The sequence below is a fragment of the Tachysurus fulvidraco genome, chromosome 3, assembly GCF_022655615.1.
Source record: "Tachysurus fulvidraco isolate hzauxx_2018 chromosome 3, HZAU_PFXX_2.0, whole genome shotgun sequence".
Classification (NCBI taxonomy): Eukaryota; Metazoa; Chordata; class Actinopteri; order Siluriformes; family Bagridae; genus Tachysurus; species Tachysurus fulvidraco.
The window spans coordinates 22998560-23018689 of record NC_062520.1 but is presented as its reverse complement, the minus strand read 5'-3'; the positions used below and the strand labels follow the sequence as shown (position 1 = coordinate 23018689).

At 40.3% G+C, this 20130-nt stretch overlaps 1 protein-coding gene across 1 annotated transcript in view; it reads right to left on the bottom strand.

Moving 5' to 3' along the window:
* The window catches only part of LOC113641958 (glutamate receptor ionotropic, NMDA 2D), a 69157-nt gene that overhangs the window by 34822 nt on the left and 14205 nt on the right, over positions 1 to 20130 (bottom strand). The window contains exons 2-6 of the mRNA XM_027145169.2: positions 17221 to 17566; positions 16491 to 16697; positions 15047 to 15313; positions 10484 to 10812; positions 8571 to 8685 (exon numbers count right to left, since the gene is read on the bottom strand). Of these exons, the coding sequence (XP_027000970.2) occupies positions 8571 to 8685; positions 10484 to 10812; positions 15047 to 15313; positions 16491 to 16697; positions 17221 to 17508 (1206 nt within the window). The 5' untranslated portion in view covers positions 17509 to 17566. The remainder of the gene's footprint in view (positions 1 to 8570; positions 8686 to 10483; positions 10813 to 15046; positions 15314 to 16490; positions 16698 to 17220; positions 17567 to 20130) is intronic.

The following is a 20130-nucleotide window of genomic DNA, read 5'->3' as shown; positions in this document are numbered from 1 at the left end:
ACATCTCTATACAGGATGATTGGCCTACAGATCTCCATGCAGAACTATTAGCTTTATAAAAGCCTTTCAATGGTTGCTCCAGAAAGCTAGACATCTTATTAAAAATCCAATCTAACGGCAAATTTGCATAAAACCAAACTTAAATTATTTTAAAACAAATAATGTATTCATTATACGTATATGCATATGTATTCAAGACAGTAAAAAGCCTTAGCCAAACAATTTCCAGTAAACACTGTCCAACCCAAATGAATGCAGGAAATGTGTAATAATGAAACATCATTAGGCTGTGAAATAAACATTTTATGAAATAAAAATCTCACAAGAAGGTTGCCGTAAAATGTCAACTCGGCCAATTACACACAAAAAACATTACGATGGTAATGAGTGGGCTAGCACAATGCTATAGTGCCAGAAGAAACTGTGTGGGCATGCAGGCTCTTCAAACTGTCAGGCTGTGAATGCTGCACGCTCCACGCTTTCCTCATTACTTCAGGCCTCACGCTCCAGCCTCTGCACCTCCACCAGCGCAGCCGTCATATTGCTCAGATCTGCCAATGACACCACACTGCTGGGTCTTATCAGTGACAGTGATGTGCAGAAGGGGCACATCACCTTGCATCAGTGAGTGCAATCCTTCAGTAAATCACACTCGCAGAAAAAGATGGGTCAAATATGCTGTCGACTGCAAGTCAGAGTGAACAGTAAAGACTTCTAACAACTCTGCTTTGGTTCCGTTTAGTCTGAACGAGATCGCAGATGTCTCATTACATTCGCCTTGTTGTGCACTTGCAGCATCTTGTAATTAGCATATTTTGTGCATTTTTGTTCGTAAATGCAACATGCGCAGCCCGGAAGACTGACTCTGGCCTCTGGGTTTATCCTTGACACTTACACACACAGTGACAGCTATCAGTAATTCTGCAGCTCCTCACTTAATCCCCATAGAGCTATTCACCTGCCCCTGACACTGAAATTGCACTTCTGCTCTATTATATATCTATCACAGCTAAGACGGTGTGCACACAACACTGTTGGTTGTGTGTAATTTGTAGACGAGATCCTGGCGGCCAGTTGCTGCTTGGGATTCAGTACAAGACGGCGTGGGCTTAGAGCCGAGACAGTTAATTGAAAGGGAAACGGTAGCAACCCAGCATGTAGGCGTGGGCATTACTGTCCTGCTCACTTACAGCCATTCTGTAGCCTTAGCGCTGACATGCGACCTCTTATTTAAAAATGCGACAGACATAAACCTTTGCATGGTACAGTACAGAAAGACCATATTTCCCAGCAACAGCTTTTTCTGACAGCCTGCTTGTCACCTTCACGCCTCCATTGCTTACTTCTATCATCAACCTTTCTCTACAGGTCAGTCTGATCATACATTCCAGCTTGTCTTCTCCGATTCAATTGTCTTACTCGAACTCTGTTTACCCGGCAAAAAAAGGTAAATCTGGAACAGCAGAACACTGTAGGACTCTGACTCTGTCTGCAAATGTGACAAGGAGAAACGTCTTAAAAATCTTGTGTAGGAAGAGTTCAAGACTCACGTCCAATCAGTTAACACTCAGCTGAGTGTTCCAGTGAGTAAGAAAAGGCAGGGGTGTATGTATAAGGCATTTTATATTTCAGAAACTGCTGCAAGAGGTGGATACTGTATGTCTGATGATAAGTGTCATGTCTTGGTGGACCTCTTCAATAATTTCTACTGGTACAGCTTCTTCCTCTTTCTTTCCTTCGTTCTATCGTTCAGTTCTAATACAATCTGGAAGAGAAGAAATGAGATGTTGTAACTTTTCTGTCACATTTCAGCAAAGTGGTGGCTCTGCAGAAATCTCACTCTATGCCTAGGTGGAGGGAGAGTTGTAAAAGACAGGCTATGATCAAACACTCTCTCCCTGGGGAATAGCTAATGCTTTCACAGAGTGAAGCGCGCACACACACACACACACACACACACACACACATATTCTGCCGTACACACCCATCCCTCTGAGCGACACCTTTTAGAGCCAGGAATGGTGGGGATAAAACAGGGCATGTTTGAGACACAACAGTCCTTACAAATCAAACTGACAGCATTTAAACAAACTAAACACAACCACAGCAGATTTGATCTACCATAATGAGCTTTGGAGCTAGAGAAGGACAAATCCATTTATAGCTACACATTTTATCCTTTAATTTGATGAACAGTTTTGTTTTAAGAATACACTCCATGTGACAGAATAATTGCCTAAGTAGGCTGAACACTACTTTAGTGAATAGATCCAACAAGAAGAGAATTAATGCTCTATGTTAAGGGCATACAAATGTGCTATTTGTGTCAGGGCTACCACTGGCTATGCTAAGGATCAACAATACATTTTACGGAAATCATTTAGGAAGGTTTGCAGGCCTTTTGACTTTTACCAGAGCACTGAAAACAATTGGAAAGGGAAAAAACATCTGTACTCAGCACACCCTCGTAAACTGACATTACAGCACTTTCCTAAATATTTGATGAGAATTAGAAATAGAAAGACTGATCGTTGGAGATAGAAAACCTCAGAGCCAGAGTTCCCACTAAGGTGTCTAATCTGAAGCTCTTGAGCTCTGCAGATCTCATCTTAAAATAAATCTCAAGCATAAAACACAACTCTCTGTAGAGACATAGCATGTAACCCTCGCCCAACTGTTGCATCATTTTGTTAACGTCTTGATATATTCAGTTTGTCTTTGGCAATCTCAAGACTCCAAAACCCTAGAATCTGAAGGGCCAGTCTGCTCTTTTGTCCAGCTTTTTGGAACAAAGTACTCAAATCAGAGCAGGGCATGATTTTGGATGCTGGAAGAGAAAAGAAGCAGGGAGGAGAGATTTTCCGAGTGGATTGTAATAGGCCAAAGGCTAATGGCTGATATCAATGCTGAGTTCACCAGCTGGAGACATGGGAATCTAAACTGAGCTGACAAGAAGTACATGAGCATCAGTGAGAGATCAATATGTGACCTCTTGGCATGCCCGGGGCCAGTAGGAGCCACCACGTTCCTTCATTCTTTAGCTTTGGGGCTTGCCACTGAAGCCAACCCAGTGCTTATAACCGTTCTCCAGTCACCCAGTGTTCCGCTTTATTGAAAGACTAGACTGGCATTTCTTAGGGAGCTCTCTCACTGAAAGTTTAACCAAAACAGAGCATGGTTTGCATGAAAAATTGGTAATCTTAAATCTGTCATGAGGATCGGTAAGTTCAGCTCGGTCACGAACCCGGAAACTACCTTTAGGAGATGGTGTGAGTTTCGGTTCCACTAAAACTATTCTACAATTCCTATGAACGTGAGCGCAACTCATACTTGGGTCCGCATGTGTTCAGGAAGTAAAGTAACTGCCATGTGTTTTAGCCAATGATGTGCACATGTGTAGTAGGAGTGACATTGGAATGCTGTGGAACATAGAGAAGATAAGATGCTATACTGTGCATTATAGCACCAAATAATAATAAAAAATACAGTGAGTCATGGAATGCACTGATTCAATAGAATCAGATAAGTCTGAAACCAGTCTAACGCTGTTGGGACAGCAGGAGAAATCGCACTCGGATTCAGACCACAGCAAACACGCCCAGTGTGAAAACCACCTTGAACTAATGGGGGTCTCTCATTCACACTGGTTCCATCTACATAAGCCCAGACTCTGTAACAGAAATCCACACATAAGGTAAAATGAAGTGACCAAGGTTCATCCAAGCACACCAAAAGATATGTGTGTTTTAACTATTATTCACTAGGATTCACTTTATGGGCATGTACTCATCGACTGCTATATTTGCCAATCATTTGGCAGCAGAACAACAGTGGTGTTCACTTCAAACTTCAGAATTGGAAATATGTGATCTCAGTGACTGGTAGTGAGATGGTTGTTACAAACAGATGGACTGGGGAATATTCCAGAAACTCCTGATCACATGGGATTTTAGAGTCTAGAGTTTACACAGAATGTCAAAACAAATAGCATCCAGTAATTGACAGTTCTGCAAAAAAAAAAAAATTGCTGTTGTTCAGAATAGAGAGATGTAATAAAATTTCTACCGATGTGTCAATACAGATAAGATATACAGTACATGAATAAAATTTTGTGGACAGTTATTGTGAATTATTATACTTCCCTCTCGGCAATAACTGCCTTCACTCTCCTTAAAAGCCTTTCCACTACACTTTGGAATGTGGCTGTAGAAATTTCTGTCCTTTAAGATACAAGTTCAGTGCTAGTGGTGGCTCAGATGGTTCAGACTCTGGGGTGTTGCTTGGAAGGTCAGGGGTACAAACCCCAGCACTGCCAAGCTGCCCCTGCTGGACCCTTGAGAAAGACTCTTAACCCTCTCTATTATAGCTTTGGTGTTCAATGCGGTTGAGGTCAGGGCTATGTGCAAGCCAACTGAGTTCATCCTCTCCAAAGTCTATAAACTATATCCTTAAGGACCTTGCTTTGTGCAGAGAGGCATTGTCATGCTGGAACAGGTTTGTGCTAGTGAACGAAGGGAAATATTAGTTAGAAAAACAAAGCTTGTACATGGAAGCCTTGCTTTTCTTAAGGTTTGTGCCTGTTTGTCACTTAGCGCTCATCTTTACTTGATATTAAGAACTGCACCATCTATGACCTACGTCATTTGAGCTGCTCTTTCCACTGTGCAATTGTAAAATTTCATGTCTGTAAACATGGACTCAGTGCAAATTAGGCATAGCTTTAGTATCAACAAGAGACAAACTTCTGTGTCTGATCTTATAAAAAGATCTAAATGAATTTATGTCTCATAATCAAATGTAAATTTCTGTTGCCACCAGGAGATATTCAATATGCATGAATAAATTAGTTTTTTTCTTGTTTTCTGTATTTTTTTCTATATTACTTCTAGTTGTGTTTTGGGGTGTGGAAACCAGCTGCAGTATTGTTTACCACATTGCTGAACGGTAAAGATGTTGCCAGAATTTCATGCACATTTTTTTTTTTGTCTTTGTTTGTCTGTATGGCAGCCGCTCTATAACTTTATCATTCTGTTTTATCTTGTACTGAGTGACATTGCAATGTTTGTGACAATTTCCTAGCTATATTTGTTATTACTGCCTTTGCCTCCCATGAGATGTGCTCTGCAGGTAGCACCTGACATATTACACATGACTGCTATATTCAGCTCACTGAGGCTTAAGGCCAAAATGCCAAAAGTTTTCATCAAGCATTAAATAATTGAACCACATTTAGTCATTGTTAGAGTGTAGGTTTTTCCCTCCACCTTTTATTCATCATTTCATTTGTCTCTCAAACCTGCAGGATTTTTTTGAATGACTTTCAAGTGAGTTGTGTACTTTTCTGCACTTTCTCTATTTTATCTGTTTTTGTTAAACACTTCAGCATACTTGAATTTCAGACCATGACAATAAGCCATGACAATAAACCCTGGCTATTCACAGTTTGATGTTTCATGCTGTACAATCCTAAATGCTGGGTTAATGGTCTAATTTGCATATTTGAGGTGTCAACAACCATGATTGAATAAATGCAGTGTACGACTTTTGTATAAGTGAGGAAAAAAGACAGATCTGCCTTTCTGTGCCCGAGCAGGTATTGTTACCTTTCACAGCTTTCTACTCTGTTTTAGCCTTTTGTGTTGTTGTTGTGTACAGTAGTAGAACAAGCATTCTCTGATATCCAACTTCCGCAAATTTTTCAAAACAAGATATTTCCCCTACGGTGCGTTGCACAATTCTGTGATGTTCACCGTCCACGTCATTGTTTTCAAATTATATTCACCAAAACTGTTCAATTTCTGTTTGGGTGTTTGCTGCTAAACATCTAGTTGTAGCACTCTACAGTACCACTGTGTTGTTTCACACTGTACATGTTTAACACATGTTAGCCATGCTAATCCTGCTTCTAAATTACAAGCATGGAATGTTGATCAGGGGTTAAAAGCGGGCTTTAGAACGATGTTAACCCAGGTTAAAACCCCACTATAAGCCAGGATGTTTAAAATGACCAAGGGTCAACTATTTCAAATGAGGAAGTGGTGGCTCAGTGCTAAGGACGTTAGCTACAGATACTAAGATCTAACCATCAACTGCTCAGCTGTATAAATAAAATGTATGTAAGTTCTGCCAAATGATGTAAACATTTTATTCTTTTCGAAAAACAATAATGGCGTAGTGTAAGCTGTCATGACAATGAATATGTCACCTATCAACGCAATGATAGCATGACACAACTCGACAGCTGGACATAATGTGTCATTACACATCCTGACAGTGTGTGACATCTGCTATGATACATTTAAGACATGATCATGAAGAAATTTTGGACGATTCTTTCAACCAACAGAAAGAATCAACAGTGAGAATCTCTTTAACTAAGTCTGCAGAATATATACATATATAACCTACATACAACCGGTCCAAACGTCCGAGACCACTAATTTTACATTACAAATTTACGAATTCTATTATTGACAACTTGAGAGAAATGTAGAATCTTTGAAATATTTACATGAATCTTAGTATCTTAGTTTCTTAGTATTTGATTCGTCCACTTTTTAATTAGACAAGGTAAATCCTAACCAGAAATTTGCATACATTTAAATAGGGACTTAGAAATAGTGCAGAATCTTGAATATTAAATATCGAACGTTTACTTTCATTCTTTTAAATATATAAAAATGTGAAAATCTTCATTTTATTTCCAGTATTATTTAAAAAAAAAAAAAAAGGCTCTAAGACTTTTGGACCCCACTATACTGTACAAGATGTACGTGATAGGTGTAAGTTTTTTTTCCTTTCGTTCTGGATCGTATTTTGTACGTTCCTCTGTAATAACAAAATGTCATCGTTCTGGCACTCAAGACCATGCCTTGGCATTTGCTAACATTGCATGTTTTCTCTTAAAGATCTTCTTGTTTCTTTTAGTTATTTAAAGTGACTGCAGTAATACTGTACCACATATTGATACACACTAATGGAGAACGCACTGATACGGATCAATATATCGGTACACCTCCATTACAACTGTACACAGTCAGCACTTGTGCTCCAAGCATACATGATGCATTGCTCTCAGTTAATTGTAATGGGTTTCTCTTTTGATGAGTGCCTCAAAGCCCTGGGAAACAGTGTTCTCTCTCTCTCTCTCTCTCTCTCTCTCTCTCTCTCTCTCTCTCTCTCTCTCTCTCTCTCTCTCTCTCTCTTTTTTTAATGAGTGCATTGTCTAAAACATCATTGCACAATGGTTTCACTTTCTGTGAAATAATGCTTTTACTTCAAACCAGGACAGAGTAAATCATATACACTATTTTAATATAAACTACTCTGTTTCTATAATTACTGTGTTTCTATGTAGTCCCTTATGAACCTATAAAAACGATAAGGCCAGTTCATTTGTTTGTGCTATAAATTAAATGACACTTACAGCAACACAATATTTGCTTGGATGTCCCTTGCTTGCGATAACTGCACAAGTCATTAACATTACCGAATTGTCGGTTTTCCAGGCTTTTACAGCAGCATCTTTCATTTGTTGTTTATTTCAGGATGTTTCTCCCTTCAGTCTTCTCTTCAGGAGGTGAAATGTCCTGGTGAACTTCTTTGTTGAATTAAGTGTGTGTTTCGGATCACTGTCTTGCTGCATGATAGAGTCCCTCACGATACATTTGGTTGCAGTTCTCTATAAATTGGCAGACTGTAGCTCTTCGGAGCTTTTAATTGTTTAAACGATCAATCCAACAGGCCACACGTGTTAGTAAATAACGCTCAGTCAGTCACATGTTCCAATATCTTTACTTGCTTTAATAGTTTTTATCTCTGAGTATTTATATGTTAATTTGTTAAGTATGGTATTTTATTTGTGATTTGATCTCAGCATAAACAAACAAATTGGTCTTGATGCTTGTTAAGGGGACCTGATATCTAGACATGTGAAGTCAACCTTGCCATCTTTTTGGACCGCTAATTGTGCAGGTTCGCATGATAGGAGGAAAGCACTATCTTCCCTATTCTCCATGCATTAGCTCACAAATGCTTGGGATTGATTAGTATTGTGAGTGACAGGCGAGAGACAAAGAGATAATTCCATGGCCAGTATCGGTCTCTTGACTTCTGGGCGCAGATGGCTGGCACATCATCAGGATTCAAACCTGATGTTGTTTTATAAAACAGATCAATATTTATCCGAGAGGATTTTATCAGTTATTTGGTAGAAAAATTTCACAGCAGTCCCCATTGGTGACAATTGCTTTCAAATCATCGGGACCTTTTTACCTTGACAGCACAGAATCACTAGCAAAACCCACTTATCCAACAACAGCACGACGCTTCGGCTTGAGAACAAAGAAGGGATCTAATGATACACTGTTGGCAGGTATTATAGTTAAAGAACATCTCTTTATACCATCATTTGCAGAATTCTTGTAACATTCAAACCACAAATAAGCTTGATTGAATACTGCATCACATGACAAATTAGCCACAGAATAAAACACCCCAAAACCACAATGTACTATGACAGACCTGAGCTGATTATACAGTATAAAAACAAAACCCTTGTTATTTCTTACGTCTTCCCAGCCACTCCCAGGTGTGTAGGAGATGACGTCCAGAAAGGGGTTGGCCAGATAGCCCTCGTTATTAAAAGAGTAATCCTTCCCACTCATGGTGATGTTACTGAAATACCTGCAAATGAGAAATGATAGGGAAAAAGAGAAGGAAATGAGAAACAGAGAGGTAGTGGAGATCTGCATTCACACTGTCCTCAGCACTAAAATGGGATTCATGGAGGCTGAAATATAAAAGGTGATATTTTCCATAATTGCCTCAAATTAATCTTTTTCATACGGATCCAACATTTTTCAGAGTATATCTTTAAGCATGAATCTTTTCCTGAAATGCTATTGTACATTACAGTGCTTTATGTATTTGTATTATGTGCAGTAGCAAGTCCAATTCCATCTTGGAGTCATGAGTCATCGCATCGCACTGTGAAAAGAAATTGCTGCAAATTTACAGCAGTTATGCTGTTTTATTATTTTACAGAATAGTACTGTAAATTGGACATTTAGAGAAGTGGATTGCTGTACAATAAAATAAAATAAAACAATGGAATATTAAAGAAAACATTAAAAACAATGCATAGTGGGATTGCTAATATTTTAAGCAAGAAAGAATGGAAAAAATATATTAAAATTATATTATAATTAATATTAATATATTTTCCTCCTTTTTATCTTTTACAGTAAATGACTGAATAAATTTACTGGCCGAATTTCAGACTTTAAATTTTAAGTTATAATATATGGCCGTCTGTATGTGGATACCTGTCCATCAAAGCCACATATGCTTATTGAGGACATTGTGTGTCCCATCTTTGTAATGTGATAATAAACTTCACTATTCCTCGAAGGTCTGCCAATAGATTTTGGAGTGTGTCTGTAGGGATTTGTGCTCATTCCACAAGAGCATGAGAGCATGAGTGAGGTGATGTTAGGTGAGGAGGCCTGGTGTGCAGGCAGTGATCTAGTTTATTTCAAAGGTGTTCCACTCTGGCAAACCATGTCTTCATGGAGCTTGCTTTGTGCACTGGGGAACTGTCATGCTGGAACATTAGCAATACCAGTGACAGAAATCTGTAATGATACAGCATACAAAGGCATTCTGTAGAAGTGTGTGCAACAAACTTTGCAGCAATAGTTTGGAGAAGGTTCACGTATCAAGTCAAGTAGATCTTTACTGTAATCACAGCCATATGCAAAGTGCAGTGAGTGTGACTTCTGGGTGTGATGGTCAAGTATGTAGTGTACTTAAGATATAGTGGCTTTGTCATGTTCTTGGGTTTATGAGCTATATTTACACTTTAACACCTGTCCCGTGTTGTTTTCACTTCTATGAGCAATTTCTAGCAGTTTCTTATCTTCCGTTTCTGTGACCTGGTTGAAAGTCAGAACAGACTGCTTTCTTGCCCCTGGTCTCTCTTACAAAGAAAGAAGAGAGGACGTAATGCAGCCCAGGGATATCCTATGTAGACACTAATTACTAAATATGCCATACAAGCTCTTTTTATAACTGCAACAAAACATGCAAAACTGAATGCTAAACAGAACCTTGAGCTAAACAAGATGATATTTAAAAGATGTGCCCAGGGATATTATAGGCAAAGGAAGTAATTTGCCTACTCAAGGAAAGCTTTGATAATGTAAAATTTTACAGACAATCTGTAGTGAGAGAGAGAGAGAGAGAGAGAGAGAGAGAGAGAGAGAGAGAGAGAGAGAGAGAGAGAGATATGAACAGATTGGTTTAGATTACATGGATAATTCAGTCAAAAAATAGCTACCAAGCCAGCAATGTATGGCACAAATTCCCGAAATCTGAGTAAATACCATGCACTGTTAGCCATATGAGCCTGTTGGCTGAATGTTATTAATTACTGCTCATTCTTAAATTCAAATTATCAGTCATTTTCAGTACTATTCCTTACTTCATTCTTCCTCGAATCCTCTGAGTTCTGTTGCCATCTGTCTGGCAGTTTGTGACAAAGTGCGGCCCACTGGTAGCACCGTAGTCTTGGCGCAGGGCCATGGCTCCATGTATAAGGACAGAAACACCCCGGGCAATACGTTTGCGTGGTTCATCTCGCCAGCCCTGAGGCTTCACAGCAAAAAGGCGGCTGGGCAGGCCATTCACACCCAACTCAGACAGCGCCGGGCCGACAGCAAACCACATATGAGATGCACCAGCCTGCCCAGCAGCCCACGCTGCGTGAAACACCTGCTCGGCCTCCTCCTGGGAGCAGTACAGCAGTCGGACCTGGGGGAGAGGAAAAGAGAAAGAGCGTAAGCGATTGAGAACTAGTTAGAGCATAGAGGTCAATACACGGAGACTCAGACTGAATACAGAGACAAAGCGAAGTGAGGAAGAGATCATTTGTGGTGGAAGGACAGAAGATCAGAAATAGGTCAGAGATTTCGGGAAATTAGAAAAGACTTAAAAAGCAGACAGAACATGAGAGAAGAAGAGCAACGCTGGGTGAAGATATCTGCATACATGTGTCACAGCTCACGAATAATTATGCCCATAAAAGGGGGTGGCATGTGCCTGGGGAGAAAGATGGTGAGAATCAAAACAGGCCCAGTGGGGAATAAGAGGAATATGTCATTACTTTACTGCCATATTTCCAAAGCATAACAGTTTAATCCAGATAATAGATTCTCTAGCATAGTTACCAGTTATCTACTGTACAGAGCTTTCATATAAAAAATACAAGTGCTTTCGAACATATCCTGATCTCACGCAAGAGTGCTTAGCCTCAACGCTAAAATTTATATGGATGTTCTCATGGGTTACGAGCTTCAAAAATGAAATAGTCATCACTCCTGGCATTCTGACTGGTTGACAAAATAAACCAGACAGTAGAGATGGGAATTCCAGCTGTTTTCAGTGAGTCACCTCACTCAGCATCGCTCACCAATAACAGCCAACTCTTTTAGCTCCCTAATGCCTCATTGCCATTTTTAATCATGCTCTAAAAATGTTCTTCTTTGCTTAATTATGACTGAAATTGGTCCATGAAATCTGACTCTGCTGTCCAGTGAATAAAATAACAATACTTTAAGAATTGATGTAAATAAATCAGAGAACAATTCATTCCGACTATAAATATGCCCTGAAAAATACAGTTTGCATCCCTGCAATAATGTTATCCTGCCTGTCAGTTTGTACCTCATTAAGAAGATTCATTTGTATTCATTCTGATAACTGAAATCAACCTGTAAATCACGTTTCCCTATGAAGTACTGTACATCTTCCGCAAACAGCAATACAGCGGCTCATTCTCCTCCTGTCATGCTGCCCTTATACACACAATCGGATAGATGTTGAAAAGACGTTTCCATGGAAGCAGTTTGATTGAATTACATTGCAAGAGTAACGCCACTGCTGGCTCGTATATACGCAGCTGGCTCTTTATATAAAAGACGTTCATTAAAGAGCCGGCACGTTTACAAATGACACATAACTACCATATTGATTACACAAGGCCAAACCCATATCAGGTTGATTGGCATGTCAAGATAATTTGCATGTAGTTTTGATTTGCTGACACTACTGAGGTAGGAACCACATGTAAGTGTTAAATATTCTTTGCTTTCTTAGAATAGCAACTCTATAAGAGACCATGTCTAGACAGCATGGCAGCATCCAGGTGTTGATTAGGGCATTCCAAGCAGAGATCTAATTACAGCTGCAACTTTAACAGTCTTACTAATGCTCAGTCTTATACAAACGTAAATAATGTATTCCACCAGTCAACGCACTGAATAACTAGTCTAACCTTTTTGCAAAGGTACTATCAAGATAACCTGAGAGATTAACAGTAAGCTAATGTGTTATAAGGGTATGGGAATTATGGTAAGATTCCGGCTTACACAAATAATGACCATTGCATTATTCATTCATTCATTCATTCATTCATTTTCTACCGCTTATCTGAACTATTCTCGGGTCACAGGGACCCTGTGCCTATCTCAGGCGTCATTGGCCATCAAGGCAGGATACACCCTGGACGGAGTGCCAACCCATCGCAGGGCACATACACTCTCATTCACTCACACACTCACACACTACGGACAATTTTCCAGAGATGCCAATCAACCTACCATGCATGTCTTTGGGCCGGGGGAGGAAACCGGAGTACCTGGAGGAAACCCCCGAGGCACGGGGAGAACATGCAAACACCACATACACAAGGCGGAGGCAGGAATCGAACCCCCAACCCTGGAGGTGTGAGGCGAACGTGCTAACCACTAAGTCACCGTGCCCCCCATTTGCATTATACATATTTGAAAATAAAAAATAGGATAATGAAACAATAACTATGCTATTTTGCTATAATCTTTATTGTACAATATATAATATACTACAAATAAATACTAGGTAATTATAGTATTTTGCTCCTCTCGGTAAACATGACTGGTTACACATTAATTATCCCATTACCATTCTGATGAGTTTAAAAATAGCAGAAAGTGTTTGAGATTAAAAGTCGACCAAGACGAAAAGCAATGCTAGGTGATTTCTGCACTGAAAAGTACACACAGAGTAAAAAGAATCATCAGCAGGTCAGAAATTAAAATGTATAATGGCACACAAAAAAGTGAAAAGGAAAGTAAAAGGCTAGAGCTGAAAGAGTGATCACTGAACGACAGGGTGAACTTTAGGAAAATGAACTTCCCAGTATGTCTCGGGCACCCACGGACTCAGAATATAAAGAGGAGGGATAATGATAAGATTCATGTATTTATCATCTCCAGGAACCGAGTGGGTTTAATAATGCCTTGCTTCATTAAGCTTTATAAGAGATTTCCAGGAAAATGGTCAACTCTTGTAATATACACAATTTGACAAGTTAAACGTTTATTAGCGTATCCTGCGTATCAGAATTGCCCTGTCACGAGCAGCAGTCATCTCCTGACTTTACCCACCTGAACAGTGTGTTCTTTTTTCCATGGCAAGAAATACCACTTAACAGGTTCTGTTTAAAAGCACTAGAAATTTCTCAGCAAATTAAACTAATCTTTTAAGATTGAGCTGCTTAATCTACTAATGAAAGCGGAAGGCAGTAACAACTTATTTCTTAGTAATTACCCAGAGCAAATTCTGATTGCAGACTTTTTTTTTTAAGTCTATTTAAATTCTGTTTCTATTTTACTTCTATTTCTAAGTCTATTCTATTTTTCTATGTGTTTGTTTGTTTGTTTGTTTAATTATTTAAGTAATTAATTAAATGTATAAAATTTTTTTAAAAAAAGGCTCGCAAACAAGCGAAATGGATTTTAACATGCGTGCACTTGTTCCGAACGCCAGCAGGACACACTCACATGAGAGCATAATGAGTTCGAGTGTGTGCGATGCTGGATGTGTACAAAGTGTGCGACGGATATAGAGTGTAGTGTGGACACGCACGCAAAGGAAGTCTGTGTGAAAGCAGAAGGAAATCTGATAATATATTAAGCTCTGGCGAGCTCGATTTCTGGCAGTAAGTTAATGCCATGGAGAGTGATTAGAAGTGGAACAACAGAAAGACTGTGGAAAGAAGAGAGGAGACAGGAGGAGAGATTGAATGAGGAGCTAAGATTCTGAACTGTTAATCTTTTATTGGTTTTGGAGTTATAAGGACTAAGTGAAGTAGCCAGAGACAGACCCATGTAATCACAATGAAAAGGAAGAAAGTCTACTTTTGTATGTCTAATACGGACTTGTTATGCAGCTGGTATGCATCTGAGACTGTGAAAAGTGCGTCTATTATAATCCTTAACACTCTAGTTCGGTTGTCTATATCTGTACAGATGTATACTGTGTGTGCGTGTCTAATCGTGAGTTCAGGACACACATGGCTGTAATTGAGGAGGACCACTGGCTGCTCCTGTCTGCCAAAGAAATCGTGCAGGTCTGGCTGAGGCTAATGCACAAGGCATTGGGCTGCAGAGCCACTAGCTCAGAGCTATATTAACACTGACACCAGTGTACCAGGACCCACACAGTACAATAACAACCCTGTGAGCATACCCCCTCCCGCCCCCCACCCCCGGCTCTCTCACACACCATACACACACACAGACACACAATAACAACCCATGGTCACAATTGGGGGGGAAATAGAAAATGAAAGAGAGTGCACTCAGGAAGGACAGAGAGAGGTCAGAGAGGAAAAGGGCAAAACCAGGAAGCATGGCTGATGGAAACCAATAATGATGAAGGATGAAGAAGAATGGAATTAGAGAGAGCGGGATTCAGAGAATGGGAGAAGGGCAGCAGAGATACCAGGTCAGAAGGAGACACAATTCGAGATGAGGCTATGTAGAAGAGAAATAGAGACAGGAGAAAAGTAATGAAACAGAGTAGAAAAAGAGACAGGGGAATGGACAGACAGATAGATAGACTGTCACAAAATGACAGAAAAATATTATAAAGAGGCGGAGAATTAGCTGCTGTGTGAGTGAGAAAGAAAGTAATGGAAGGAAACGTGTCTCTCACTTATTCTTACCTGCGCCTCGTTCTCCTTCAGCAGTCTGCGTGTGCGAACTCCGCCTGGGTCATCGGTTAAATTCAGCATCACCACACTCTTCTTCTCCCAGCCAATAAAGGAGCCATCTGTCAAACCCTCGACCATAGACAGGAAGTCTTGGTAGCCATGGTGACGTGTGGAAACCACAGAAAATGCTGTCCAATCGTACTCCTCGAGCACCTCAAAGATCACTTCCAATTGGAGAGCAGTGGAGGTGCTAAACTGCAGGAAGATAGAGCCGCTCTCCTGCAGTATGATGAAACGAGAAAATAACTACTCTTTTTCATGTCTTCACTCTATTCATTCCCTCTATAAGGCATCATGGGGACTGAATTTCTTATACAGTGTTTCTTACATAACACTAACTACAATTAACTTCAGGGTGATAGAGCCTCTGGCAGAGTAATTAAGGGGGGGAACTACATTTCCCATGACTACGCTCTCTTCATTTTCAGTTTGCATCATCATGGAAATTGAATTTCTCATCAAGTGTCTCGGAAATAGGAGTCCACTGCAGTAAGGAGAGGCGGCAACAAGGGGAATGTAACTGTGAATGGGTTTCAAATGGCTGCTGGGCAAATCTCCCACAGATTTAAATATCATTTCTGGTGACATGCAGGGCCTTTGTTAGGAAAACCTTACAACTTGCTATTTCTCCAGATTAAATCATTTTAAAATACATATTTTGTAAGAAAAAAAATGCTTTGTCTTGAATGTATTCCCAAATATAAGTTAAAGAAGTTGTATGAATTGTTTTTAAACGTACTGTAGTTAAGATGAGAAGAATGAGAGAGCGCATGTCCCACATTGTAATAGACAATTGTAGCTCCACATGTTTCTTCACACCCAAATCTAACATTGTTTTTTTTTACTGCTGGTCTAGCACATGCAAAAGACAACAGCCATCAAATATCATCAGCTTTTAAGCAATGTCCCTTTTTTTTTGCAATCTCATTATTGGGACTGTTTTTGAAGACCTAGGACACGCTGGAGGGACTATGTCTCTCGGCTGGCCTGGGAACGACTTGGTATTCCCCCAGAAGAGCTGGAGGAAGTGTCTGGGGAGAGGGAAGTCTGGGCATCCCTGCTTAGTCTACTGCCACCGCGACCCGGCCCCGGATCAGCGGTAGATGATGGATGGATGGATGGGACTGTTTTTATTTTCGACAACAGACACGATGCCAAATAGTCCCACATCAGACATTTAAATGTTTCAGCAAGGGTTCAGCAAGTCAGTCAAACTATTGGTGGCTGTAGTCAATTTGCCAGATGACTTCAATTTACAAAGGCTTCATTCAAGCCAATGGGTTGTGTGAAGTTGATTTTCATTTCAAAATCTACATAGCCTCTAGTGAGCGAGTCCCATCATTTCATTCTGCTGTGAGCACATTCTTAGCCATTAGAGTAATAACCCTCGTCATACCTGTGGCACTCTGCCCAGTCCTGCTCCCCCTCCGACAGCCACAATAGGAAGGCCAGTCTGGGCCGAGACGAATTCCAGCATGGGAGACAGTGGGCCCGAAGCCAGTGGGAGGGGTCTCTCATCCTCGTACACCAGCCCCTGCACAGGTCTGGATGCCAGTAGGTCACACAGTTGGGAGAGAAGGCTCCTGGGACTACTGTCATTCACCTGCAAACAGATCAGTTTCAGATTAGTGTTCATACTGTAGTTAAATTCACCTTGCAAGTTTCAATTTGTATTATTATGTGCATAAAGAGTTCATAAGCATCTATTTATTTTTCTTACGATATATTAGAACACTCCTAACCAGACATGGTTAGATGTAAACAGTGTGTGCAGTCATAAAGTGGCATAGTGAGAGATATTGCATATATACAGTACTATAATTATTCTATCCTATATTAACTATACTATATTAGCATATTATGGAAGCTAATGCACAGACAGAACGAGTCTAATATCAGTACAGCAATACAGTGATATATGTACTTCTCTGTATACACTATGATCTAAAACCATTTGATCCAATACACCACATTAAATGGTCAACTTTTTCAATTTGACTACAATAAAGAAAACTTTATTAAAATCCTTGTTCAAATTCACATTCAAAATCTCAACTGAACTCCAAATTGGGCTGCGACTGCACTTCTGTTCACATGATATAAAACTTTTTCAAGTCCTAGCCCACCTGAAGCCAGATGACATTAACATAGCCCCACTTGGTGACAACACTCTCCCCGAAGCTGCTGTGCACTCGGCCAAAGCCTGGATACAGGACCCTGCCTCCGGCCGCTGTCACTCCCGCCTCGTCCTGAGCCACGGAGCCTGCATGGATCACTGCAATGTTGAAGTGCATCGGTGCCACCTGGTCTCGCTCACGCTCTCGGGGGCGGAGCAAGAGGTGAGGGGAGGAGACAGCTGGCCCAACCCATTCCACCAGGGCCAACAGGAGAGGCAGGGCAGGTACTGTGACCATGGCAACAAAAAAAGAGGGCAGGAGAAGCGGAGCAGCAGGGGGCGCAAATAGAAAATGCCTAAGAAAGAGAAAAAGAGCAAAATGGAGAGAAAGAAAAATGATTAGAGTCAAATCTAGCAGCCAAAGTGTTGGTGAAGAGCCAGAAAGACTGGGTATGAAAACAAACAAAAAAGAGGTGTGTGTACAAGATAAAAGTGCGTACAAGATAATCCAGAATAGAAAAAAAAAGCTAAATTAACTTTTTTATTTAGGCCACCGGATGAAATAGAGCAATACTGTGGAAAAAATAGAAATGGAGAAAGAGACCAAAATTGATAGACAGATATAGCTGTGCTGGAAGGAGACGAATGTGTGTGCATGTGTGTGTTTGTGTGCTTGTGTGCATGTAGCAGCTATCATTATACCTGTGGTTATTATGGCAAACAAATAATATTAATTAAAATCCTATGCTTTATACGTGTATATTTACACACACACACACACGCATACACACACACATTCAGTGGCACACTAACACAAAATGATTAGACTCATTTTATAGAAAGAAATGGAGTTAATATTACAGACTCATACACAAATATGCACAAATATACACACACTCTCTCTAACAAATCAGTTTTGAATTTAAATAAAGTGCTGAAATTTGAGCCCAGCATCCCAATCCCCTTCCACTTCACACTCTTCATCTCTGTTTCTCATGACTTTTGGTATAAATGCAATCATTTGGGGTCACTGAGCTCAGTAAAATAACATTCCCACAAATTTTCTGGATTCTATGTATCACTGCTTGCTTTGCTTGCTCTCTTTTTCAGCTTAAACCTACTGATTTCTTTGAGGAAAAGACTATAGGGAAAAAAAATTAACGTGTTTGGCTTAAACAAACTAGCAACCCTATAGTTTTTGGCCAGGCAGGTGTGACTGGCAATACGAGGCTGGCTGGAGCGGGTTGAAGAGACACAACGAGCAGTTGGTAAATGGTACTTTAAAAAACTGTAGATACACCATTTCCCTTTAAAATAGCACTGACGCCTTCTACATTAAGCATGAGCGATATCAGATAACTCAAATGTAATGTGATTTCAACCCGTGTAAGTTATCATAAAGAGAAATAGAATTCAAATGAAGTTTCCTTCCCTTATATTTTGAAAGAATCATTTTAGAAGTACTGTATTACAATCAATATATAATAAAAATAATAAAAGTGATTTTTCAAAAATTATCTCAGAGTTTTTAGAATTATCTTTCCAGTAGAAATAAATAAATAAAAATTGCGTGGGGCACGGTAGCTTAGTGGTTAGCACGTTCGCCTCACACCTCCAGGGTCGGGGTTCGATTCCTGCCTCCGTCTTGTGTGTGTGGAGTTTGCATGTTCTCCCCGTGCCTCGGGGGTTTCCTCCAGGTACTCCGGTTTCCTCCCCCGGTCCAAAGACATGCATGGTAGGTTGATTGCCATCTCTGGAAAATTGTCCGTAGTGTTTGATTGTGTGAGTGAATGAGAGTGTGTGTGTGCCCTGCGATGGGTTGGCACCCAGGTCCAGGGTGTATCCTGCCTTGATGCCCGATGAGGCCTGAGATAGACACAAGCTCCCCGTGACCCGAGGTATTTCGGATAAGTGGTAGAAAATGAATGAATAAAAATTGCTTTTGGGCATGAATTGTAGCTCCAGTTGGACTCTGTTTCTTGAAGTATTCGGACAAAAAGTGATGCCAACTACATGTGGTCTTTGAGACAACAACCTCCTCATCAATACACAATTGTCAGACTGTATATTTATAATCACACCCTCCAGTGTCCCCCAAATGAGGATGGGATCCCTGATGGGAGTCTGGTTCTTCTCAAGGTTTCTTCCTTTTCCATCTAAGGGAGTGTTGCCGTGCCACAGTTACTTCAGTCACCTCAGACTTGTTCATTGGGGATAAATACAAACACATTTAAATATAAGTCTTATATATTAAGTATCTATTATACTAAATATATATACTTTTTGTATTATGTTTCTCATGTTCAGTAAAGCTGCTTGGAGACAATGTCCATTGTTAAAAACACCAATACAAATAAATTTGAATTGAAATTATGTTGGCTCCTCATAGGGCTTTCGAGACACATGAACCAAATTCGGATATGTTGTAGACCCTGGTCTTTGTTGCTGTTACTGTACTTTTCTAAGCGATCCGAGTACCGGTACTTCCGGTACCGGGTCTCAGAGTGGCCTTTTTTCCCCATAGACTCCCATTATAAATTCGGCAAGCTTTTGAACTATCTACACCAAACTCGGCCAGCTCCTTTAGGGTGATACTCTGAACAAAGTTTTAAATTGGTGTACCAATTGGCCTTTCGGTTGTCCCGCAACCCCGCCCCCAAAATATGCAAAATCAAAAAACTTTTTACAACATGGACATGTGATGTATCAAAACACTCAGAACAATGAGGGGAACTTCCTCACGGGTCTTCGGATGACATCACATCACATGCTCGTCTCCACTTACCTCCTAGCGTTCTGTCTACTTGCTTTCAAAAGTAACACTGACCCTTATGTCCACTCGCCTCCAAAAAGCACCGGCTTTGTGAACACTTGCACTGTCAAAGCCAACATCAAAGTTTGTCGTGACGAACTTTACAAA